This window comes from Folsomia candida, unplaced genomic scaffold, assembly GCF_002217175.1.
Source record: "Folsomia candida strain VU population unplaced genomic scaffold, ASM221717v1 Fcan01_Sc002, whole genome shotgun sequence".
NCBI lineage: Eukaryota > Metazoa > Arthropoda > Collembola > Entomobryomorpha > Isotomidae > Folsomia > Folsomia candida.
The window spans coordinates 13,496,476-13,524,227 of NW_019091194.1; the positions used below are offsets into that span (position 1 = coordinate 13,496,476).

Genomic DNA, 27,752 nt, shown 5'->3' on the forward strand with positions numbered 1-27,752 from the left:
CAACCAGTTTCATGTCCACTCCATTAAATATGCACTTTTCACCAAACTTTTATCCCTTTTTGTATTGACATGACATGGAAGGGACAAAATCACGAGGATTTGATCGCAAACCCAAGGCATTCATACACGCTCTTAAACACAACGTCAAGATGACTCCTTCCGGTTTTTTCCATCATCATCTAACCGCAGCATTACAAACTCATCGGACATGGGAGCCCATACAAGGCACACTCCACCCGTGTGGCAGAGGCAATATGAGCGAGGAGAAAGTGAGCTCACGCAACACACGAAGAAGGAATAACACAAAGTTTGCTGGTGGATGAATAGGTTTGCCTTTTCCTTTTACCCTGCTGCTCTGCTTCTGCTGCTGCGAGGAGAGGTAGCCAACCAGCTGCCTTATGTTTCCCCGAAGGGTGAATGGGAATCTGGTTTGGTGGAGGAAAGTTGAGTAAAAGCGGAGCTCGGAGCGGACTCCTGGTCTCAGTCGTTTAGACTCCGTCGGCAATATTACACTTCTTGCTTGATGTGAAAGTAGACAGTTGTTCACTTGTTAACGCAACACTTGTCCCAACATTCCCAGCCTGTAAATTTACATATACAACTTGTATTTCCTATAAATAAAGCATTCCCGCATTTAAATACATTTCGACACAATTGAAATTGTACAATTTTTTAATTTCCCCAGAAAGCAAGTTGCTATTGATATTGTATATTTTAGCAAAATAAATTGATACACGTTAGGAAATTGTGAACCTTTATGGTGAAGGGACGAATCATTTAGGTGAAATCCCATCGTAGTGCTTGAGTTGAGAGAGACTGCTGCTTCATGAGCTGGACAAGTGAAAAGTGAGACCGGTGAACTCAAGTTTGGAAAAGTGTTTCTGGTAACGTGTTCGAGACGGGGAACGACATTACATTTTTCGTAGTTTGGAACTGACCCGAGCCTAGCAAAGCTAAAGTAAAAGTCATCTAAGGAAATTTATTGAGTGTTGAAAAGGCAAAGTCAATGAAGCGTGACTTTATTACATACGGTTTTGGACACGTGTAACACTGTTGTTCCCATTCATCTTTTCTTTCTTTTGAGCGTGGTGGTAGCTGCTGCTGAAACTGGGATAAATAGCCAACAGTGAGATATTAAGCTTTCTCCTCTAGCTTTCTCTTTGACTTGAACTCTGTCCAAGTGAAGTAAAAAAGCAGAACAATATTGCTTTACGACGAAAAGATTGACTCGCTCGATCCGGATTCAAAGGTGGAAAGACGGCATATGTGCCAGTTTGCATTTGGCCCCACTACTCAAAATCAACATTGACACGTTGCTTCCCCACTTCCTTATACGCACGCACACAGCATTGAACTTCCAGCGTGGACAGAAGAGAAAGCTGACAAAAGTGAAGACTGTGTGTCCAGTTGGTTGGGAGCTATTAATGGAAGCTGTCATTATTTCTGGACGAACATTTATACCGGTCGCTGCCTATGTGCATTCCGAATGACACTTATTATTACGACAAACTACTGCTAGATTGAGAGCTGCCGGTCAAGAACAGCGGCTATATGTCAACTGCTTCAAGTAATAGTTTAGGTACTCAATATTCGATACTGATACGTTTTCGGTGAAAGTTGCCAACTGCGAGAAGCATCAAAATCAACAAAAAGTAGGTGATGAGTAGGGTTCACTATTCAGAAAGACTGTCCTTCTTGACCATGTCGTCTGAATAATGATATGAAATCCTGAAGTGTTTCCGACTGACACATCTCATTTTTGAAGTGTACTCAATCAACAAGGAATAATTTTTTTTAATCGAGACTTGACTAATTAGGAACTTGAACGGCAGGATGTCATTATCAACTATGTTTGTGGATTCAGTTTTTCTTCAGAAAAAGTTTATTGTCACCATTCTCCTAGTCTGCGTTTCAAGCTCCATTGCATCTAAGAAGGCATACTATGCTGAAAATGATTCTGGGAAAGGTAAGTCTTACTTATTTTATGTATGTGTGAGTATAAAATTCAACATATGCATTCAACTCTCAATTATGATATAAATTATAGAATAGTTAGAATTAGTTTAGAATTGGTTAACCAAGATCACAAATAAACTAATGAGACCATAAAAATGCAGCACAGCACTCACCTCAGGAAAGTAATCATGAATTTAAGATTTACACAAAGCAAATTTTATCTTGCATTTTACAAGCTCACAAATGTCCTAACGATGTTTCAATTCAAATGAAAATGAAATTACAAGTTCATTAGTGAATCAGCAAGTTGCAAACTAGACTGAAATCAGTAGTCGGGGAAAATATACACGATATTTTCAGTTGGCCGATGATGCAACATTTTGTGCGAGGGTTGGTGGATTAGTGGTTAAGTTATCAAGTGAGACAGGCTGGAGCAAGTGGAGGTTTTTCCCAATGTCAAAGGCACTACAGAGTAGTGGGCAGGAATTACTTGGGATTAAAGTTTTCCTCCATCCTGCCCCATCAAATATACATGAGAAATAATTGATATTTTCACTTGAATTGATGAAACATTAATTTAACTGTTGTACATCGTGCAGTATGCACACACAAAACTGCTACCTCACTTGTGAGACAATTACGACTGCTCATTTGCGGATTTCACGATGAACCCCCCATGTTTCTGCCCCTCTTATAACGAACGACGAAGCGTAACGACAACAACCCACTCAATTCAAGAAATGTTCAAAATCATCATCTTACTTTCTAACCAATTTCAAGTTTTGTGTTCCATGCGACTCCACCAATCTCAACTTTGGGCCTATTCCAGTCTTCAAATTATTGAAAGAGACAGAGGAACAAATGAACTTCACTCCATTCTCGTGTTGAGAGAATGGAGTGCACTGTGTATAATATTGCGCACTTGATTCCGGTTTTCCAAGAGCATATCCAATGAGCAAAGTTTGTTTCGCTTTTCCCCCTTCTTCTTCTCACGTACTTTTGTTATTGTCAAAGTTTTGGTGAGTGGTGGGTGGGTGGGTGTGAGGTGCTGGATGGATTTCAAACCACAACATCCAAAGCATTGGACATGGTTTAAATTGGTGCTAAATTTGTCCTGACATTTGTATCGATTTTGTTGAAATTGAGACGCAAACAGCCACAGAAGTTCATAAAACACGCACTGCAACATTTATCCAAATTGAAGGGAAGGCAATTCTGCAAATTTGTTTTATTAATCAATTAGTAAACATGGATTGGTTCACTGATACATTAAACAAGTCTACGTTCGAGTAAAGAACGGAGGAGCGAAAAGGAGAAAATTTTGAACCATGAAACTTTTCACATGCAGTCGTTGTAGTTGTGCAGTCTACCATTACTTAAATTAATGCTTACGGGCAATTCCACTCACTACACTTGCTTCTTCCCCCTGTCCAATTGTTCAGTCATCAAAAGTATTATTACATTCGTAGGCTGTTATATGCAAAAATCGTTGTTCTTAACTGCCCTTCGTCTGAATGCCAGGTTCAAATGCGAGAACCAGATAATTTTCCACATTTTTGGTGGGTTGGATTTACCAACAATTAGAATTTTCTAAAAGTGGAAATATCGACTACCTAAATGAAAGTTTTTAGTTTAGTTTTTATTTTGTGCATGAATATCTTTCATAGTTTAGTTAGGTAGCAAACTTTTATTTTATTCTACCTCCTGACATAACCATTGCATGTAAAACTGTGTAAAAGCAGATTAAAAATGCAGACATAACTGAATCATTCTAGAAAAAGTTTATTCTTTTGAGTGTTTAATGAAATTTTTCTGCATCCAGGATTGCAGTCACAATGCAGTTGAAGCATTAACAGCTCTTTTTTTCATCACTTTTATAAATCAAAGAAATGATCCACATTTTTCCTCGCTTCATTACACCGCAGAAATTAATATGGCTTATGAGTAATTTCTCAGAACGCCACCGTGATCCAGCCAGAGTGAGTGAAAGCGCTGGTGTTTATCATTTTGCGAGAGATCATAATGCAGAAAACATAAAAGGGAGATTTGAGGAGCACAAGTCATCCGGAGAAAGTCGTGAGCAGAGTTGAAAGGGGACGGAAACAAAGGAGTGAAGAAAAAGGAATCAAAGACAGTGCGAACGACGCGGGCATCTGGGCCTGCGGAGGTTGGACCTTTTTGAGAGAAAGCGAGATGATAAAGAAAGTGGCGGCGTTGGGCTCTCGGAGACAGATGAGAATGAGCAACAGAGAGACATCAGGATTAATTAAATTAAATTCCTGATGAGGAGGCGACTTCCAACGCTGACTGACTGGAAGCTATGACATTTCCGTTCTCTAAAAACTTAATACTGACTGATTGACGGCCAACTTTACAGTTGAAGAAATAATCATTTGCTCTGATGACTTTGAAATGAAGCTTGGCTGGTTTTCTGCAAAAACCGGCCTACCCACCCCCCAAAAAATTGTACATTCAACATGCATTTCGTTACGAATTTTTTATCGACTATACAAGGAATTTGGGAAAAGGGGTATCAATTTAACTAGACAAACCAAGGGTGTATAATGTACTTTAAACGCTGGGTAAACCGTTAGATTGCAATTTGCAAAAAATACCCTAATACAACTAATAATCCTGTGTATCCTAATATATGTGTCAAATATTCATCAGTGCCGTGATACAAGTAAAATTAGCCAACAAAACCGAAAAATAGATATATCGCTAATAATGAAAAGTTGCAGTGCCTATGATCGCTACTTTGCTGTACATGCTGAGCATCTGTGTGTATGTTCACTGATGGGAACTGCATCGGAGCGCAATAAAAGTGTGACATGCTTATCTTAACACATTATTGTGCCATCGGGCCTTTGGCGTCGTAACATTACATCCGCGCCCCTGGCAGGAGCACTATTATGAGGGAAAAGCATTTTTACGACTAAATCCTACTACAAATAAATTATCTTGGGTTTGCACGCGAAGGGCATGGGAATCGAGTTTTATTAACCGTGCCACACAATGAATGAATATTTCCACTTCTTCTCTGCTGGGGGAGGTAACTGCTTCTCCACTACAAATAGAAGTTGAATCGTGTTGCTCCTGCTCTTTTCTGGCGGATAAAGTTTCAGTAAAAAAATATAGAGAAATCTGTACTTCCAATGCAACAATATAGGCCTCTGGTCATTGTGATACGTTATCATAGCATTTGCGGTAGCATAGTTATCCACATATTGTAAATATAGTTAACACAGTGAAAAAATCTGCCCCATTCGTTTTTGCAAAGTTTATACAACGAACCCAATAACCTTCGACCCGCTTTTCTGACTGTTGGAAATGTGCTCCAAATAAAAATCCCAACCAAATGCCATCATCAACAAAGTGAATCATGATGATGCAAAAGAAATATGTTGCCGAATTAAAATACTTTCCAACTCGAACCAACTTGGTGAGCAGATTGAGGGTGTTGATCCAACTTTAGCGAAATCAGCATATATACTAGTTTATTCCCCGACTTGATTGAGGTGGAGACGTCTCCAAACTTTTTTATGATAGCGTATGGAATAGGCGTGGTGCCGGGGAGCTCAAAAATCAATCTCTCTACAAAAGTTGCATTATTTCATTGTCTATCAAATCTGAATTCACCTCATACATACAAACATGGAGGCGTAGCATTCATACAATTTTAAATACGTGAGGAAAGTCGGTCTTGAACTTGCAACACGTTTAAAAAGAGTGATAAATCACCCCAGAGTTTGGCTAAGGGATAAAGCGGGTCTGTGTATTTCGAGGATTTTATGGCTTTTTTTGACACCGAGTCAGAGAAAGAAGTGAAGGGTTTGGGAGGAAAGGGAGAAGGTGAACCGTCCCAAATGGGGCCTCGTTCACTACTGTGCCCTATAGCCTTCCTAATGTAATAGTAGCACTTTAACTTGAAATTTAAGACGGGGAATATTTCAATAGGGAGCAGATATAGATATACAGACACACATTTGTGTGAGTGGCATCTTTGCTGGCACTGCAATAACTATTACTCCATTGCCAAAAGGTCAAGTCAAGTGAGAGGCAGAGTACGGAGAAAGCATCGAATATTGAGGTATTGAGTAGACAGAGAATGTCTTATGAATACAGATACACAACCAAGAGGCAACAACCCTCATCCACTTGTACCCTCCTAATGTACAAATGGCACTCACTATAAGACACTCAGGATGTATAAAAAAGATGTATGAGAGGGGATGAGATGTGTGCTCAAGAGGAGAACCATAAGGTTACAAAATATCTCTGTGGGCTAAACCACCTACATTGAATGAAGAGCAAAACGTCCGTTTCACCATCTCCATCCTGCTCCATCTCCGAGGAGGAGGGCTCTCGAGGAGCCAAGGAGAAAGTACAAACTGCACTTTTCCTCCCTTAGAAATTGTCATTTGCTTTCCTAGCTACCTATCCGTCCTTTAAGTACTTTTAAGAATGTGGCTCTGCTGGATCTCCCCGTTATTTGGTTGCAACGTAAATGGTCGGAATGTATGTTTGTCATGGGACAGTCAACGCGAGTCACTGGACTACAGATGCAATAAGTGGTGGAAGGGAATGAATAAAGAGACGACAAAATGATTTTTTTTATTTCCCTCAGGTTTTCGAAAGAAGGGAAAATACAGCCAAGCTTGCCGACTGCCTGTCTGGCTGTGTAGTTCACTATTTCAGAGAACGTTCTCCACACGAGAACGCCTTCTCAATCCACAAATATGTATGAGAAACCTTGAATCCGAATGATCATGACGTGTGGCTAAAAGGCTGTGCACGAGTTTAACGATTTTTGTGATATATGCAACGACGAATGCCAAGAGGTTGAATGTCGTGATATGATGATGATGATATTCCGTTTTCTTTACTGTTTTGTCATCTCACTTACACTTATTTGTACATCTGTCCTTGGAGTTGAAAAGAAAGATGGAGGAGAGAAAGAGATTGAATATAAGTGACACATGTCAAACTGCTGCTGCTTTCATCCACATGCATCTTCTCCGCTAATGTTCAAGGTTGGTTGCACTGTGGGGCTGAGGAGGGGAAAAAGTACGCAGTGGTTAGACAACCAAAGTGTTCCACAATGAAATATATGCAAATTAGCAAGACGAAATATTATCCTACGTCATCTACCAAAACCACAATGAATGAAATCTGCGTATGTATGTATGCCAAGTTTGTATCATATATTATTTACACTGGTTAGAGTTTGTTGTGATAAGATCAACAAATCAAGATAAGCCAAGATGTGTGAAATTGCAAGTGCTATGCTAAAGAAGGGAAGAATTTTGTGCGAATGTGGTTAAGAATTCTCTACTTTGTATTACTTACCGCCAAATTAAATTGGCATGCAACAATAAAATTATTTTTTGGCAAAAGAAACTTTTTAATTACCACTCTGTGAAAGGGAAAGTCTTCTCTCCGCACAGGAATCAGACAGGTTTAATAACAACAATAAAAAACGAGAGTTATCCCATTTTCATAATTCTAAAAGCCAGGTTTCTGATTAAAGATAAAGCATGAGCGTGGCTGGTGAAAGGACGGAAAATGAGAAGAGAAAGTTGAAACTACAAAGTAAGTGGCAGCCGCCAACTTTTGTCTTTAATAATTGAAGAATTCTCTCGGAAAAATGAAAGCCGACTTTTCTTCGGCTTTTAGCAGATTTTTCTATTCATATTTCATTTGTATTTACGAATACCTTGCATCACACAGCAGGAAAGTGCTTTTACGAGGATTTCGGAGAGGATGCGTAAATGAAAAGTGGCTCCTGCACCTAAGCAGTAGGAGGACGGGCGGTGTATTTGTGTTGCTCGTGGTGTCAGAGCAGTGGCAGTTAGCGTTTCCTTCGATCCATTCCCTTGCAGCAGCAGCCGCCGAGTAGTTTTCACCTGCCTTGCTTTCACCTTCCTCTCCTCGACAAACACGGACTGTTACTGTCCGTCCTAATAAATGGAAATGGAAACGCGCGTATAATGACGATGGCTTCTGCCTACGCACTCACTCCCTGCCCGCCCGCCCGCCTGCCTGCCTCCCTACCTGCGGAATACTTTTTGCATGGATAGTTTATCTTTGTTGGAGTGTGCAGTGGTGTGTATTGTGATACGTATTCAAGCTCCACGCTTGATTATACAGCTTCCCACCTGCCGCCTTTTACCCTATTTGTTGAATACTTTGTCTCCCGTTTGTATTCATTAAATGTTGATCCGATGATTCACTGTTATGCATTCAAAATTCAGCCAGCTACTTCAGTTCTCCTTTTCCACGGAATATATCTCATTTCGTTTCGCAATCTTTCCTCAGGCCAACCAAAAAGTAGACTGTACAATCTGTCACGTCATGTGTGAATGTAAATGTGCGCACATTTCTTCTCCGTGCACACCACTACAAGTTGTATTTATGGTAATATTTGTAAATATTTTGCATAATATTATTTATTGTTGTGATACACATATGTATGTGTGCATGTAAGTGAGAGGAGAATGGGGGCTCAATGGCGAATGCGGTCTGTAGGTATGAACACGAGGTGAGAGAATATGCGTGATGGAAAATTTGAAGAATGTTTTGATGTTGGCGAAATGAGAAATATCTTGTGTTCTCTCCTTCTCCGCTCGCACAATATTCAGCCTGATCAAATAACTGACTGAGGGATGAAAGCACACTTTCACTCCTCAGTTATTGGGACTCCATAGGAAAATATGTAATGGCTTGATTTACTGCTTTCGGATATTTAGGTTCCGATATTGCCAACAACCATGTTTATCACCCTTCGTTCTACTTATGTAGTTAATAAAAGTATGTGCATTTGTATGCATTATGGATGAGAATCTTTATTCATATTTTAATTACGCATTTTAGGGTGCCTTGGAACATTTTATGATGCAAAATATCAGCGCTATATGTGATAAAATGTTAAAATAAAAAATTACGTAATTCTAGATAATTCTAGACTTTAACAAAAATACTGAATTGCAGAAATTTTACTTTTTCACGAACCCACGGGTGAACAATGAGGGAATGTTTTACGAACATAAAGCGATAACAATAATGGATCAGGGTTGAACGGAGGTCGGAGCTGATTTGACTGAACGGAGCGCACTCATGACAGATACTAGAACGGTAACATTTATATTGCTGACTTTGTCAGACAGTTATGACATTCAGACTCGAAATGGACGACGTGGATCAACGAGCATGAAGCAGAGTTTCACAATTTAGCATTCAGTCCCATGGTTTTACCTCCCGTGTTACTATTAGGAAACGCAAACCGGGCAAAACTAACGAAATTAGGGCAGGTATATATTCTTGTTAGTATGGAATTGCCCTCTTCCTTCCGAAATTACACATGGGTGCATGAAGAAGCATGACGAGTGATGAGTCCTTCTACATATTCTGTATTTGTGCATACGCATGAATGTAGGTTGCGTTAGGTCACAATATGAGAATAAATTTGGTAGAACGTATTATTGCCTAGTCTTTCACGGCGTGGTGGCGGGATAGGCATTCACATTATTGGCAAAATGTTCCGTGTTGATTTGAAACTGAAGGTAATTTCCTTTGTGGAAATCCAAGAACGATCAGTTTAAAAGGAATGAAGTGAGAGGCAGGTTTCCTTTCTCAATCTTCGCCATTGGCCTCGTATTGTTATTAGTCTTTATCGCCAAGTAATATAGCCGTTCTCCATAACTTCCTTCCCTTCGGCTCAAGTGTAAATGTGGCCTCTGAGATTTTCCTCCCCACAACAGGTCCTGGAACGGGGAACGAATAAAAGAAATGCAGTCAAATATGTTATAATAGCAATTCTGTAAACGTCGTAGTGGAGGAACTTTGTGTACATTTTTGCAACACGAGTCGTGCTGGGAACTATTAACAAACAATATTACAACTTACACCACTGCTCGAGATGGTTTTCCGATATGGGAGAAATAGCTGTTGTTCAGGTTGTAGCAAGTCGATACGATAAGCGAGGGGCGTTGGCTAACTCTGGAGTAATTTATAACATCATTCATTTTTGAGACCTTCAACATGATTTCATTTCGTGGTCATGAATGATTTTCCCTCCCAACTCACTGCAGGAGGACGAACATGCTTCTAATAAATGAATTGCGATCGGATACTGTCAAACTACAGCTATTTTTCAGACATAATTTTAGTGAAAGGTGAAATTATCACGGAATGGCAATTAATAGTAAATGTTGAGTAAATGGTAATGAATATTTTTATTCCTGGTAAACGGAAATGGCGTTGTGTGTGATAGTCCTCATGTTCCCTGTTCTACCGTCCTCGTAAAGGTGTCTGCTCGCAAATGTGTCCCGTTCTACAGTAACAAATAATGAAGGAGAAATTTAAAAAGCAAGCTGGACGACCAAATGCACAATCCCGTTGACGGGGCAATTGAGAGGGCCAAGATTTTCTGAATGTCGTATAATTTTAACATTAGATCATGTTTCGTGGTATTGAAGAGGGTGATAAGATTGGATGTGATGGATTCTCGAAATCCCTCCATGTGATAAATACATTGCCCTCCAATCTGCTTCAGTACTTCATGAATCCATCCATCCAATATGTTTCGAGTGCCAATAACAAATTCTTCCAGAACCACCAACCTTCTTGAAAGTTTCAAAATCTGTGACTAACAATTGACTTTAAAAGAAACTGAGCGCAAATGCATCTCTTCGAAGATGTAAAAATTCCAATTGTTGCGATTTGAATCATGCACATCCATTTAGCCAGGAGAAGCCTGGACCTCAACAACCTATGTAAAAAAAGAACAACGCGACTGTCACGGCATAGATGGGAAACCACTTTCAATGCAAACATACAATATAACCATTCTTTTCGGATACAATTGTGACGTAATGTTTCTGCTCGAAGTGTCTCCTTCTTCTTCTTACCTGTGTGTTTGTGCAATTTGGCACATGCGACGCTAACATATTTATTTGTGTGGATTCACCATTCACCAAGGCACTAACTAGCAGCAACCTTTCCCAACCGCCTACACAGATGATGTATTCAACCAAAGAGAAACATGTGTCTGAATTCGGAAGCAGTTGACTTGCCTCTTCTGCAAGGACTTCTGGAAACCAACTACAAATGGAGAAATTTGTATTCAACTCTTCGATTTTATCGAAAAGATGCATAACATTGTGTGAGAAAATGGTATAGTTTAGGAGAAATTGACTTTCTAGCCCGATCCAATCTCATGTAACCATATCTGTCTGTCCGTTCGTCCCTCCGAAGTATGATGACTCTCTTGAACGTAACTAAATTTAGGATGTCCGAAACATGGCAGCGTTGCTCATCATTATATTTGAGCTTCCGAGAGATGACATCAGCTAGTTGGGTCATGGTGATGCATGGTAGTCAACTAGTAGATAATTCATAATAATGATATTACGTACGTATGAATGCTATTCCTGGCTCGGGCTGCCTTCAAAGATGTGCTGTACGTTTTCAATCTGCAATAAAGCTGCTGAACATGGCGTCGTCAATTCCTTCATCTCTTTTACCTACCTCCATCCAACTTCATCTCGTCCCCATTTGCTATGATGGTACTTACACATTTTGAATGTCTCTCGATCAGCCTTTTTCAAACTTTGGTGGGATGAAATGGGGGAATCCCCTGTCTGCCAAACACTTTTACCATGTCCACCACTGCGAACTGAACATGGATGGAAATATAGCAAAGGGGCAAAGCCATCGCTCTCTCTTTCTCTCCATCGACTCAACTTAACAAAACTTTGAGAAAGAAAATCTCTCTGGTCTCAACCCAGACGTGGATTCCGATACTCTTTCATGCAGCCACCTTTCTCCACACATTGACTCCCGGCCAACAAATTCCCTGTTTCGTCTTCCTCTTTATCCAATTCCAGTTTATCCGTTCAATCCATCTCATCCAATACCCATTTCTTCCTGCTGGTGTTACAAGTGGAGCTGAATTTAAAACTACTTTCATCGTCATCATATCACTTGTGATTGGACTTTGACTTTCTCCTCCCTGATTTTTCTCCCTGTTGGTAAAAGTAATTCTTTCGCAAACGGAAATGGAGCCATCATTCTCTATTATAAACGCTTTATATAATCCTTACATAACTCGAGAGGAAATGGGTATGCAGATTCATATGTGATTCGATTCACCGGGATTCTGAGGAGCAAATTCGCTGAGAGAGCAAAATGGATGCAATTCGAATGCCTGCTCTACTCGAGTAATTTTTCTCCAACGAGTCCCTTTATGTCTGTGCGTTCTGCGTGGCGTGTACTAAACGCGGTTGTGCAGAATGCAATGATATATATATTTAGCCAGTCATGCTTGTGCTCCACTTTCCCCATTTTCTAACATCAGCAGATTCATCTCATTGCAGTTTGTTTCTATTCCCAGCAATGCCTTCCTGATATATGTACCTACCCAGATGGAGGATGATACCAAAATGCAGAATCACATATATCGCTCTCTTCTCCTTTATCTAACGCTGTAGAGGGTGGAAAGCACATCGTCGACGTATAAATACATCGTCCGCGCATAAAGGCTCATAGAGGAGAAAGTAAAGCATCCGAGAGAGAAACAGGCTGATAAATAACTATGGTTTGCTTAGAACAATTCCTCCACTTTAGGGATGCTTTTGGTTCCTTTGAGACTCCGCAAAGAAAAACTACGGGATTAGATTCTCTGAAAGAAAATTATTTTTCTTCCGTACTGACCTTAAATATATTTTCTAAACGTAGAGAGAGTGCTATCTGTGTACTTATATTAAGGCGAACACCTACCATGAATATAACTCAAGAATTACAATTAATTTTACAATAGGAACTTTACTGTCAAAGTTCAAGTTTGAATACGTATATGCACCTTCGTATGTAGTTTACCGCTCAATCATGTGTTAAGTAAGAGTGGGTCACTTTCTGCCTGGAGTAAATGTCGTGAAAGTGTATGCACATGGAGTGATACTGGAAAATGTGGAGAGTCTGTGTGGCTGATGTGAGAGTGTTGGTCGAGAGTAGTGGGTTTGTGTAATGCTGCAATGGCAGTAAAAGGCTCAAGAGATGAGGTTTTATTGGCTATTTACTCCAAATGATTCTTGACCACTTACAGTTTTATGTGTCGTAGTCAAGAAAACCGAGTTCATTCCAAGCAACTAAACTAAGAACTGCTACTACTCGTCTGAATCTACTTTTCTCTCCCATCCACCCAAGCCGTGGAATTTGGCAGTACATTTCTGCATCCAGTACTTCCACTGACCACTGTAGAACGAAACTGAGGAGTTACTACCGAGAGGACAGCCGACATATTCACAAGTACAAAAGTACACAGCGTCTCCAATTTCCTGTTACACTTGTTGACCAAACTCTCTCCTTTTTTATTTTACACTGAAATGATTTCACACATATTGCGTGCAATTTTCCACGGAGTCGTAAACCAGCGTGGAAAATGAAATTAAACCTGATTACCATAAGTTTAATGAGGTTATGATCACTAGCGGAAAGGAAGGAGAAATCGCACACTGACTTCTGGGTGGTGGCGTATAAATGAAATTATCGCTACTTAGCACTGCCACCGTTATTAGTTGCAAGGAAGCAGAGGAGGAGGAGGAGGAGATCCCATGGTACGTCAGACGCTGTAGGCGATGAGTGCGTACGAGCCAAGAGTGCAGATAGTAGATGTCAAAGAGATGTCGTTTAGGAATTAGTGGATAATTTGAGCCTTGTAGAGAAAGTCGGATGAAGAAAAGAACTTAAGCTTCTTCTTTACATCCCCTCATCCTCTTCTCCACTCTCCCATTCTCCCAGTCGCTCCTGCATTTCACTTATCTCGCACAAAATGAGCTGCAGTCGCTGAAGGACGCTCGCTCTTTGCCAGCTTTACTCCCACCTCTGCCACTTTCTTGGCCCCAGTTCAGATCAGACTTATGAAGATTCATGAAGAAACCAACAAGCAAGCGTCGATGATGTGTAAACGCGTACACATGTAATTCCAATGAGGAGGAGGTATTCCTTTATGGCAAACCCTCGCTTCATTTGGCATCAGGAGAGAAAATTTTTATCTGAAAGAAGGCATCTCACTCAGCAGGCTGAACCAATATACGACCGTACATTGCATGCACGTATGTGCAGCCGTGAACCTACACATACCGCTAACTGTATGTAGTCTGTAGCATTAGTTAGCATTAGTGTTACTCGAGGTTAGTTAGTTACCACTGTAATGGAGCGAAAGTGAGAGGATGGGAATAAATGAGAAAATTAATCGCCTTAAATGGAAAGAGAAAGTAAGCGGATTTGACTTGTTATTTTCTTTGGGAACAGTTCCAGTAGTTCACGTCGAAGGGGTTTTGGGTCACCGAGTGGAGATGCCCTGTGATATCACACCGAAAAGACGAGACGACACAGTCTACATGGTCTTATGTAAGTCCACCTTTCGCAATTTGTAATTATTAATGTTCTTGTATAGAATTATGAAAAATTGAGTAGTAGTTTTTACGATGATGTATGATGTGGTTAGTGAGCTGTTTGTAAACAAATGTGCAGAAATACTTTATGAATGTTAAATTTTATGTATTTTTAGGGTTCCGGGAGCATGTTGGAAAACCTTTCTACAGGTAAGAAGAACGCAATTCTTGTCTGTTAAGCCTTTCAGGGCAAATATACAAACTCTGCACTATTTGGTTAATCTGTGGCGCTTCGCAATGACGACAATCTTATGTAACTTTGCAAAGTTTGTACGTAATATGCAAACCATAATGCCGCATTGTACACACAAACATGGGGGAAAGTCTGTGGGCATGGAGAAGAGCAATATATGCAGCTCTTTTTGATGCCCTGAAACAAGTTTCTTTTAAAGTTAATATTTTATAATAAGAGAGCGATTCTGACATGTACAGCGCAGGGGAGAAAGCCCAACAGGAAAGCAAGTGACTTTGAGCGGAGGACATTCTTGCACATTCTGGGTAGACAATCTGGCATCCTATCAAGCAAGTGTCTCAAAATTGCATTATGATGTACTGAAGCAAGTGGTAAAGTAGTTGACAGCATTATGTCATTCATATCAATCTCTTGCTTAACAAGGCTGACTGGTTGATAGACAGGTGAATTAACCATGATATCCTCATAAAACCCACATCACCCTGACGCCCAAGAGAGAAAAGAGAAAAATCGGAAAATCCTAGACTGGTTAATATTGCCAAAAAATAAGGATAATGGTGAAAGCAAAAAAAAACGCAGATTCATTTTATCCGTTCGCATCTATTTTATCATCATATTTCGCTGTATTTATAAACCTTGGATTTCTGTGGTCTTTGTGAAAGAAATCATACGTGGCCTCTGGTTCCAGACATTGCGTCTCCGTTGGACTATTAAACCTATAAAAAGATCCTGTTCGCTTTTATCTCTGCAATGCACTGCAGTTATAAACAATATTTAGCACCACGGTAGATTGTATTACATGTAAGTATTTATGTAGTCCAGTCGATTATTCATGAAGTCAAAGAACGTGGGCGACGGGTGAATTAGTACTTTAATGTTAATACAGATCCGCATCTATTCCATCATCTGCAGGACAATATTTGATGTTGTATAGTATTTTTAAACTCGTTGTACTACATATTTTTAAATTACTTTATATGCATACGTATAAACATTTAATACTAATACCTGCATACGTAATACCACGAGCCAAGTAAATAAAACTTTTCATGCAAATCTTGGATGTGAGTATGTACATATTTTTAATAGAAATTGAGCTCCTGCTTTCAAGATTCGAATTTCTTTGAGAAATCCCTTCTTTTGAGCAAATGGAGAAAAAGTATTCATCTCACTTTACTACGCAGACAAGGAAGCAAGAGAGCAGGGTATTGCTTAGCTGCTTTCTTTCCTGTCATGAATGCCATACCACCACTGCCATGTACAGCCTGCTGTCTGCCGTGTTGTATACAGGGACGATAATAATATGATGTACTCCGAGTCTGGTGGTGGATGAAGAACCAAGTAACCATACCAACCAAAGAGGCAACTAACCAGAAATTCCATTCCCTACTCAGACTCTAATCAAAGCGGGCTGATGATCATCTCCCGAACCGGAAATATATGACACGGTTCTTCCATTAAAGAGACAGTTCGCATATGGAAATTTCAGAAGCTTTTTTCATTCTCAGTTTAAATTTTACTTTTTGTCCACCAACCTCTGTGCAATATGTACTCTCAGCCATAGCCTGTACTCACTCTCACCACCACCACACCCAACCCCACACGAGACGAGGTGATCACTGGGGAGAAAGCAGAGAAAGACGAAATTCAATCCAAATGAGTACAACGTAGCGAGTCATCTCAGCCCAGAGGATGCTAAAAGTAGGAATATTATTACCATCACCGCATCACAAAGCTTTACCGGAGCCACACAACGTACGGGGAAGAGGCGGCTGACGACTGCATACTGCTTCCACTACCACATTATTGATAAAATGTCAGCCACAACCAATAAAAGCATGTGGAACCGCACATTCTCCCACTCGCTCACTCACCATTCCCTTTCAAGCAAGTGTCTTTTTGTGCATAATCATCCGTCGACTATCTCCTCTCCGTGTGTACGAAGAGGGAAAGTAAAGTAGTGCTGCTTCTGATTCGTCACCTTTTCCAGGCCAAGTAACGCTGTTTGGGGCTCTCCTATTAAGTATGTAATGCGAAAAGTAGTCGGCTTTCGCACTTTTGACGCTTTTCAACAACACACTGCACTTTCACTCATGATGGTGCTTTTCCGGCCAATGTACAACTGCAGTGCGGTGGTGAAATAGGACTGGCGATTTACTCCCTGCTCTTGATACACATGCATGCACATGTACGTACATATATGTACCTATGGATGTAAGCAAGTATGTAGGTGGCACGGTTATGAATGTAGTCGAGTATCGTGTTACCAGTCGTGCGGTTTATTATGGAATCCAACTTTTACATTTGTGTTTTTGTTTGAAAACACACAAGTAGTGCGGGGATGCGAATGATGATGGGACGATGCTCGTGGCGGTGGGTATTCAAAAGTAATAGACGTGTGTATGTACGTAATAACATTACTCTCTCCCATTGTCTGGGAACAATGGAGAAAAGGCTCTCAAAGACTTTCGGGCATGGAATATGAGATGTGGAATCAAATATTGTGGGCTAGTTAGGGACGAGTTAAAAGTGAAGGCTGCGTACAATTAATTATTGGCTAAAAATAGCAGTCTTCGGTAAGAAGCAAGTTATTTATGGGGAGGTAACACGTACCTAAAAGTTTAAACCCCATGTTACAAGTTATATAAATTAAGTAATTATTTTCAGTTTCGATGTTCGAGGACGTGGGATGAAGACGGCAAAAACTACGTCTACAAAAACAGGATTTGATCGACGAGCGGATTTCCAAGCAGGCTCTTACCCAGCACATCTTCTCGTCAGTGATTTGCAGCTTAGCGATGAAGGTGTTTATCGATGCAGAGTGGATTATCGATATTCCCCAACTCGTAATGCGTTAGTCAATCTGACTGTAGTTGGTAAGGTCAAAGCTGTTTTTTTAATGCAAAAACATACATTATCAGTATTTATGATTGTTATTATGGTTCACATTTTTTACCATGTTTATGATCAGAGTTGCACATACATTGGTAATCATAAAGAATTAACGCACCATTTCTGAGCTACCAGCTGCATATCAATGTAAGTTTAGGTAGCCAAGTGTGGATGATTTCTCAGTGTTTACCACTAATTGCGGATGCATGCACGGGCACAATGAAGTCATTATATTTTTACTCATGAACTGCATGCCATCAACTTTTATATCGAGAGCATTGATGTGACTTTAAAAGCTCCATTAAACGTGACGAGTAGCAATTAACGCGTTCGTTCATTTCAAAGTGCACTCTAGTTATTGAGAACATGCATGATACAAATCACATGGAAATTACAAGAATTCTCTTATCTTACAGAAATCGTATTGCATATTTTTTTAGCTTTACTACAACATGTTGTAGTCTAAAATGGCCATTTTTTTGTTCAAAATTTGTAAGGAGCAAATCCTATCATATATATATATATTCTTGACCAGGGTGACCTAAGGAATGCGCCTAATTTTTTTTGTGAGGTCACACCCCCTGGGGGGCGAACCACCCCCCCTGTGGGGGGGAAGTTGAGACTGACCCCTGAATATTGTTAAGCATCTATCGCTGATGTTACCTGCCAAATTTCAGAATTTTAGCTCGCATGGTTCGGGCGGTTCATGCATTTGAAGGTTGTAAAACAGGCGTTTTGGGGCTTTTTCGACCACACCCCCTACCCTAAGTGGGACGCATGGGGAAGTGAACTTGGTGCTGTCTGATTTACCCCTTCGAGTACTACATAATCCTACAAAGGTTCCTTGGAATCGAGCGGGATGCTCTAGATATTTCATGCCGAAATCGTCCACCATTTTTTCACCATTTCCCATAACATTATTTGCCTAAGTTTGAAAACTTGCTATGGACGATTTCGGCATGAAATATCTAGAGCATCCCGCTCGATTCCAAGGAACCTTTGTAGGATTATGTAGTACTCGAAGGGGTAAATCAGACAGCACCAAGTTCACTTCCCCATGCGTCCCACTTAGGGTAGGGGGTGTGGTCGAAAAAGCCCCAAAACGCCTGTTTTACAACCTTCAAATGCATGAACCGCCCGAACCATGCGAGCTAAAATTCTGAAATTTGGCAGGTAACATCAGCGATAGATGCTTAACAATATTCAGGGGTCAGTCTCAACTTCCCCCCCACAGGGGGGGTGGTTCGCCCCCCAGGGGGTGTGACCTCACAAAAAAAATTAGGCGCATTCCTTAGGTCACCCTGGTCAAGAATATATATATATATGATAGGATTTGCTCCTTACAAATTTTGAACAAAAAAATGGCCATTTTGGACTCCGTGCAGTGAACTATTTAAAAATAGTGAATAGTCAACATTATAATGTTTTCAGTATATTGATACTAGTAATTTTAACATTCATAGCACACAGAATATACAGGTTAAAAAATAGTTTCATTTTTGTAGCAAGAAATGAAAAGGATTTTATCAGGTTGATTGTACTTCTTAGAATGGGAAATACACGAAAGTAGGAGTAATATCAAAGAAATAGTGCATAAAAACTTACACTTATCCAACATCTAACCAAGAAACGTTGTAAAATATAAGGTGTTAACATTAGCCAATTAAAAAAATAGTGCTGATACTTTTAACACGGAATCTTAAAAGTAGCGTACACTTTCTCTTCAAGAGAAAGAGAAATGCACTTTAAAGACTACATTCCCCTACTCTTGTCGTCATACCGTCATTGAGCAACAACACCACCATTTTTTCACAATTTAAATAACAATCTTCCCCAGACCTTGGGGAATTTTTCTGAATTATGCATCCTCTCATACAACACCATTTTGCAGGACCATCTGATTCCCACTAAATAGATAGTAAAATTATGTTCAAGCATTTACCACGAATATATCTTCCACCTTTCCCGTCCTCCCCCAAAATAGTTTTAAATTGAAAATTGGGTAGATGGTTTATTGCTCAGAAGGGTGAATTTCAAGAAGAAATTAGGCATATTTTATTACCACTTTATGTTTAGTATCAGGAAGAGACAGACAAATTGCTTGTGTACAAATTAACAGTGTCACTCTTCTTGTTTCCAGTACCACCCTCGACGCCTGTAATTTACGACGAGACGGGGCAAGAGGTTTCATCCGTGTTGGGCCCGTACGTTGAAGGCTCAGATGTTAGACTAAGTTGCCGGGTTTTCGGAGGTAACATATTTTCGGGAGCGAGAATTTTTACATTTTTTATGTCATGATATATGCTTGATGACGCTTTTCACATTTGCACACTTGATGCAAATAATCCGTTGTACTAATCCTAAGCAGATTTAAAAACATTGTCATATCTATAATTTTCCTGCTTATATATTGTGCTTTAAAGTTTTTGCATTTATAACTTTCAATTCTGAGCAAGCTGGTGCTTTCCTGACGGTGTAGTACTCGAACTTTACCAAAATGTACTAAATAATTAACAATGAATAGCATTTTCATAACTGAAGCAGCCCTCGAAGGAACTAAATTGGATTCCTCCAGACACGTGAAAATAATAATAATAATAATAATCTCTTTTCACAGGTTTTCGCTTCCGTCCCTGCCATTTTCTTTGGATTTATTATTCTTTCATATACACGGGCTTAGGGTTGTAGGGAGACATATGTATGTGCTTCTTTAGTGTTGTTGATACATACATAGCAAAAATGAAATAATGTAAATAATGAGATGATGGTTTGATAAACATTGAGCTTTTGAGTAAATAGCAAACCAAACAAAGTTTTCAATATTCCTTCCCCTTCCAATGAAAGGACACGAGAATGTGCAGTAATATTTACTTGGTTGACCAATGTGAAGTAGTGCAAGTCTCATTCAGGTTTTGTTATGTGCACAAGCCAGGTTGCTATTCAATAGGATATGTTTGCTGGAACTTTTACCGAATCCATACAAACTTTTGCAAAATTATCCAATTTCTTAGCCAACTTTTAATGACATGGTACGGTATCGTATCAAATTATGGCATGTCTGACAGGAAATGGTAAACATGGCTCTTGTCGGTCTGAAAGTAAACACGTAAAGGCTCAAAGAAATTTTTGTAATGTGATACTTACGGGTGATAAAATCGTATTATGCTTCGTATGACAGATTATGTTCCCGTTATTCAATTATAAAAGTAGACCAAAGAAACCAAAAGTTTATAAATTGTATTTTTATTATTGCTAAAAAATTGAAATTGTTGGTCTTGAGGAAATCGTAGAAAAAGTATGTTTCCAGTAAATGCGAGAACTCGGCGACTTTTGTGTTTACATGTGGCTGATTTGATCTCGGAACAATAAATTTCCCTCGAGACCTTTGCTGCTCATAGCTTCTTCAAATTTTCAACTGCAAGCAATAGCAATGTCTGCCTGCGTGGTGTGGTGTCAACGATTTCCCTTTGTTATGGCGCCCTTTATGCTTTCACATTGTGCAGAGTGCATTGTATTCCTTTTGTGATGCTATGGCATATCTCTTTCCTTCTAAACTGGCAGTTTCCTTCCACTTTCACCACCATCGTCATGCAAGCCAACGATCCCAACGTTCTCGACTACGACGACGACCTGCCTGCTTTGCATTTGCCCTTCTTCGCCTTCGTCTAGCTTGCAATCAAATCGAACTATTCTTGTGCTTGTTGTCTGTTTTCTGCCGCTGTTGCGGTCGGTTGTTTGTCAGCAGCCGCCACCAACCATTCTCCCGAGTTTAGTTGTTGTTAGTTGGTTTGGTGATGCTTTGCTTTGAACTTTGATACGGGGATGGCCATAACATGGCACATGATGGTATGGCATTTGTATGCGAACGAGCCGAGAAAGTGCAGCAATTTCATTGTTATTCAATTTCAGTTTCATTGTTTAAATAGGAAAACCTGAACCGTCCGTCGTGTTTTACGTCAATGGAGAATTGGAGGACGGAACATACCATTCTGACCGATATGGAAATGTGATCAATGAATTTGTATTTAAGGGGCTAAACCGGTCTAATCTCAACTCCCAGTTCTCGTGTAAAGCCACCAACACACGACTCATTCAACCGGTGAGAAAACCATGCTTTCAAGATATAAATTTATATGGATTGTCATAAAAAATAGTATACCATAACAAAAAGAAATATTTGCATGCATACGTTTTTCCAAAAGAGAAAGCATTTTAGTTTTGTATACCAAATTCGGGATGAGTTAGTATATTTATATGTGGGAATTTAAATTTAAAATAATTGCACGGGAACATTTGTGTTTTTAAGCAAATCCAAGTAGCAATTTAAAAGATTAAATGTCGTCTATTTATATATATACATTTGTTTACTGCTACGAAAAAGAGTTACAATGATTGTCTCGTATGAATATGACTACTTTTTCTACTGGGTAAAAAATCAACTGTTGTGCAGTTTTTTCTATGTTTTAATCTAATATTTAAAATTCTAGGTGGAGAAGTCGGTTGTTCTTGATTTAAATCGTAAGTCAAACTTTCCTTTCAACTACTTGTAGCCTCTCGCGTCTTCTGCTCCCTTGGTCATGCATCTACTCAGCATATAGGCAAATAGGCGCATAACACCTTTCGACGTACGACGGACTCCTAGGGGAAGAACTGCGTAACCCCAACACAACTTCCTTTTCCAGTTATCTCTCCATCGCATCGTATCGTAAATCTCATTACTAATTTAATCAAACTTTCCGTAAACAGGGGACTATGAAGAAACGAATGAGAGAGTGAGGGCACGTTTGAGAGCAAACTTTTGTGTTTTTTTTACTTTTGAGCCAAAAGTTTGTACAGAACGTGATGACGATACACATTTGCTTGTGCACCTTGATTCGAGTTACACCTTCTTTCCATTTGGTCCTGATTTTTGTTGAGAATCAGCACGAACAAAAAGTTGGCTTGATTCGGGGCAAGAAAACGAGGGTTACGGAAATAGGAAGTGGCCAATCTGACACACACACATGAGGTGAAGTATTACATACATACATACACATAATCTGGCCCAAGTTCGGTCTAGAATAGCGTATGTTTGGTGTGCCCCTTTTTCTCGTGTGCGAAACCTTTATCAGTTAACATTCACGTTTCTTTTGCTGGCATTTGGTCAGGACACGGTCTTGATAACGTCAGATCTGATTGAGCTGACCTATTTCTTTATTTGAAAAAAATTGCTAATTTTGATCCATATTAAAAGGTGAAGGACTACACATCAATCTTATATTGAAGAAACATGTACAAAACCATGAAATATTTGTGTTTAGATATCCCGACGACCTTGTTCTATTTCTTTTTAGATTTTCAAAAATTGAAATGTTCACAATCCGTATTTATTTGCTGTGAATGGAATATGTTGTACCTCCGCCATCAGAAATTTGGGACTGTGGCTAAACCACCAAGCAGCATAAAAGTTTATCTTGGAGGGAGCGAAATAGTTTGAAGTATGTATTGGTGCAGAAAAGGTGAAAGATTTGATAGGTCATTAAATGGGAAGATGGATGGTGAAGCTCACGCCTCCCCACCACATTTTCATTTACTTAATCCCTCCACGGCCTGAACACTATTACTTCTTCACGTGGATACTATACAATCGCGGCGGTCTAGTGCTTAGCCACTGGCCACTCGCAGCAGCAATATGTATGTAGCCGTTCGTTTGTTGGTCTGAGGTTTTCATCCCAAATCCAACTAATGAAACACTGGGAATTTCTCCGGTCTACTATATTAAATATATGTAAGTGCACAACGCTAATCTGCAGGCCTGGAAATCTAAGTAAAGATCAAAAGGAATCATTCCTCGCATAAAAGAGACTACCTTCCATTAGCCGCAGTTGCACAAGGTGACACGCAGCTGACAAACAACGAACCGAGTTTTACTTTCTCCACTCTAAACTACATACGTGCGTACCAATACAAGTTCGATTGAGACTTACTTTTGTTATACTTCTGCACACAACAAGAGCAACACATCTCACGGCAGCGTTGTTACACCTCTTTCCTAGATTCCGTCGGAAACCTGAAAGGTTTTATTTTGTACTGCGATATAATATGTTGTGGTATAAAAGTAATGATGTGTGTGTATGGGTTGCCAGATTTGAAAAAATGTGGCATAATATGTGCATATTATGGCAAATTTGTTGTTCGTGTTAAGAAATCCTGTTTTGTTTGTGAGGTGTTGGAAATGATTTTGACTATACATTCCTACGTAAATACTGGGCAGGTATTTATATTCACTAAAAATGTGTAATTGGATTTTAGCTGGTAATCTAATTTCTAATAGTAGTAGAATAAGTGCGTATGTAAATACGAGCATGATTTTCCAGTCATGATACGACAGGTTAGTATTTTAATTAGACAGCCTTGTTTGATTTCAGATTAGTTCATTTATTCACTCGCTCTCACGCACGGCAAAAACGTTGTGTTTTGGACCTGACCTAGCAAGTGACTGATGAAAATTCAGGAAATGAAGTACTTAACTGGGAAGAACAAGCTGGCGTATGCATATTACATAAGCTGCTTGCTGGGTCTGATGCCAAAAAACAGGTTGCATGCATGCAATATTTTTAGTGAAATGCGATTAAAGAGTGAGAGAGGGAAAGAGTGAGGCGAGGGTTGTTCTGAGTCGGGGATTATCGTTGCAAGTAATAAAACTCACATTAAACTGCTTGTTAAGACAAGAAAATATATTTTATGCTAACACTGCTACGCTGCATAAATAAATATGGTGTGGCGTTTCAATGGAATGACCAGGTTTCAAGAAGTGTTGTAATTGATCTTGTATAATTAATGGGTAATTTAAGCTGGCAATAATTTACTTCAATTACTGTAAATCCGATGTTGCCTAAATGGGAATAAAGGGGGGTTCCTAAACTTAAATAATTATTCAAGTTCTTCCTTCATCAACAGTGCGTTTAATTAGCACAAGTCCAGGAGCACGGTTCTTATGTACATTGCACAGGTTACACATTACTCTTGAGAACGAGAGATGAGAAATTGGAATAGCACGTCGACATATTTACCACTTGTCGGCGACGTTAGATATTCAGTTGATTTAAATTTTTTTGTTTCTAAAACATGAGGTCGGGTATCTCATTTCCTGTTCGATGCATAGACTCTGAATTCATAACAAATTCTAGCAAATTGAGAAGTTTTGCGACTCAATTTTCATAACGAAGACAATGTAGTAAAAGTAAGGAGAGGGTAAGCATGTGGACATACGTTCGTATGTACATATGAAAGTGGAGCTGTAGTCTGACTGACTTTCTTCAGGTTTCATTGTTTCCCTCCCTTTACGCAGAGTTGAGTTTGTTCGTATTCCAGGAATACCAACAAAAACTGCAATTTCCACCATACAAGAAACAACCAAGGAATGACTGGAATAAGGTTGAACGAGTGTGAGCAGAGTTATTGGGACCCGTTGACTTTCCTTCACCTCGGAAATGGTGTTGATACTACTTCTCCTTCTACACCTACATAAAAAAGAAAATGTATGAAACCGAGTTCTTTTGGAGACTTTTACTTCGTAGCAAAATTTGCTTCAGCACTTTCCCAAATTTCCTGCCGCGAAACGAGCTTTCCTACCTGAAACTCCAAGTTTTAGCCAAGCCAAGTGTGACATTGTGTGCTTGAGAGCCTATTTAGATTATCGATTGCTCCGGTTGGAGGGAAAAAGTTGGGAGCTAAACTTTTTCTAAATTGGTTCTAAACACACCTAAATTGTTTTGTTCATTTAAACTCTACTTGCTCATTTATTTAGGTTACCAAAGTTTTTAAAAATTTGCCACTCGTTTTCGCACACAATGAACTAAATAAAATATTCAGCTACAAATATACAACCAACTCTTATACGCACAGTATTAGAATTTGAGATGGACCCTCTTTCCCCTATTCATGTACTTTGAGATATGCATGGATAAATATACGCCGAATTTACAGAACGAACAGGGCACGATTTTCAAGCCAATTCATTAAACACTTCTCGAAATCAATTGTTATGTGTTCTTAGGTTTAAATCCCTTGTAAGTAACCCTTGTCTAGTTTACGTAACCCATTGTCCGTTGATGTTTCAATGTCCCCATCTTTTCATAAATCCTATCAAGTCACAAGATCTGGGCGTTGCAGGAGTGAGTGCAGTGCAGCGGAGCCGATCATGACGAACTAAGAGCACTAAGAAAACAATGCTCGTTCTCTTATGCGGGGCTTAACTCATGAATGATGTTGATGTTCAATGGCCATGGTTTTGGAAAACGGAGAGAATTTGCATTTGGAGTGCAGTGGGAGGAAGAGGAGCACCTCTTCGCTCTCAAAGAACAAGTGACTGCGAGAACAGGAGGGAACAATAACAGTTTCCAAATTACCTCGCAACCATAATTACTAAACCCATTCACTCCATTGTTCTTGCTTACTGGCCACAATGCGTGATTCCAACCACAAAGCAGCGAGTTCTGTACATAATAGAGGAGGGTGACATGCACTCCCAGATTCTGCATTTCATTCAGCGAAAACTTTCCTATTTGGATGTTGGACATGCTCGTACATATGCATTCTTGGTCATTGTGTGCGGAAACTTGATAGGCCAGCAGAGAGAGAGAGAGGGAACTAATTTGCTGCCGAATTTTGTTAGAGGGCATGGTTTTCTCGTGGGTGGCAGAACCTTCTGCATGGTGGTCCGTTTGTTCACATTTTGTTCGATTCACTTTCACTTGATCTTGTCAGTCTGTGTCCAATTTCATTGTCCCGCTGTCATTCATTAAATGGAAACGGACATTGTAGACTGGACAGCAGGCTGCCCACATTATTTTGCATTTTATATGGAGGATTTGAGCGGGGATAGAAAGTGGAACTCTTCGTCCCCTACAAACTTACAGTGTACAATCGAGACTCCTCTAGAGTTTGTACAGCTTTCCAATCTAATGATCTATTCAGACACGGCACTTTGCATAAATAAGACAAGGTTTATACACCCTTGTTGTGCTTGATTTGTACACACGTCCGCTTTCTGGATATATATCTACGAGGGAATAAATACCAGTAGGTGGATAAAAGAACACAGAATAAGCAAACATAAAATACTTTGTACTTTACAATGAAAATTAACTACACAAATATCTGCTTTCACCCACGTTAACCTACTACAATCGCAATATATGCATAGCTACACCTACGCACCCTACTCCCACATTTACCTCCTCATTTCATTATCTCCTCAGCTGGCTGGAATAATATTATGCGTGGCCTGAATCTTCTTCATCTGGGACGAAAGAGACGGGCCACAAAACAAACATGCTCATACAATCTGAAACTGTAGCATGGATGCCATGATGGCAGCAGCAAGAGAAGAATTATTACTGCAAGGGGGGTCACCTCCCTAGGTATTTCATGATCATGTGACAGCCCGCGTCCCGAGTTTTACGCTTGCATTCGTTATCCGCTTGCCTTCAGTGGTTCATCCGCACAACACCTTCTTAAATGCCGTGAAATCTAGAAAATAAAATTTGCAAGGAGTAAAACACTGAAAAAATTAAAATATCTTGGGGCGAGCGAATCAGTATACGTACGTAAACTGGATTTTCCCAATTCATCAAATACCATCATGAGTTATGGGGAGCAGAATAAGCATGATGGCCACAATCCATACTACTGGAAATGCAAATATAGTCTAATTCAAGTGTGAAATATTTAGGTACCTTTACGGGTAACAAATAAAATGCTGAATAATTTTTGTATTTGTTACAGTGAAGCCACTTTACGTGAAGGTAAAACAAAAGCAGGCCGACAAACTGGTCGTCGGACAAGAATATCGTCTTGTGTGTGAGGCAGCAGGGTCCAAACCACCAGCCGTGCTAAAATGGATAAAGGCAGGCAAAGAAATTACCCACCAGGCCACCACTCAGGTCAGTTTGGCTCATTTATTACAGGGAGAGAGGATGTCAAGGAAATTGAATATCTTGAATTTGAATCAACTTTACCCAACTGCTTTCTCCATATCCGCCACACATTTGGTCAGGTCACCGTGCATCACCATCGAGAAGATGAATCCTCCTTCTCCTCGATTCTTAACACTTTAGTCGGGCTTTTACTCCATGTTCACATCGAGTCAGGGAGGTATGTGCATGTGAAGCAGCCTCGTTCTCCACGGCGACGTGTAGATATGTTTTCGACGGAAAATGTTTGCTTCTTGTTGTCATTTCCTCCTGGGCCTGGATTTACTGTGGCACACCGCA

General features: G+C 39.8%; 1 protein-coding gene across 1 annotated transcript in view; it reads left to right on the forward strand.

Moving 5' to 3' along the window:
- Window positions 1-502: 502 nt before the first annotated feature.
- Window positions 503-27,752, forward strand: part of LOC110843473 — a 54,657-nt gene continuing 27,407 nt past the window's right edge. The window contains exons 1-8 of the mRNA XM_022089439.2: window positions 503-1,966; window positions 14,269-14,367; window positions 14,528-14,561; window positions 17,272-17,480; window positions 19,637-19,747; window positions 21,423-21,595; window positions 21,984-22,014; window positions 27,265-27,422. Of these exons, the coding sequence (XP_021945131.2) occupies window positions 1,834-1,966; window positions 14,269-14,367; window positions 14,528-14,561; window positions 17,272-17,480; window positions 19,637-19,747; window positions 21,423-21,595; window positions 21,984-22,014; window positions 27,265-27,422 (948 nt within the window). The 5' untranslated portion in view covers window positions 503-1,833. The remainder of the gene's footprint in view (window positions 1,967-14,268; window positions 14,368-14,527; window positions 14,562-17,271; window positions 17,481-19,636; window positions 19,748-21,422; window positions 21,596-21,983; window positions 22,015-27,264; window positions 27,423-27,752) is intronic.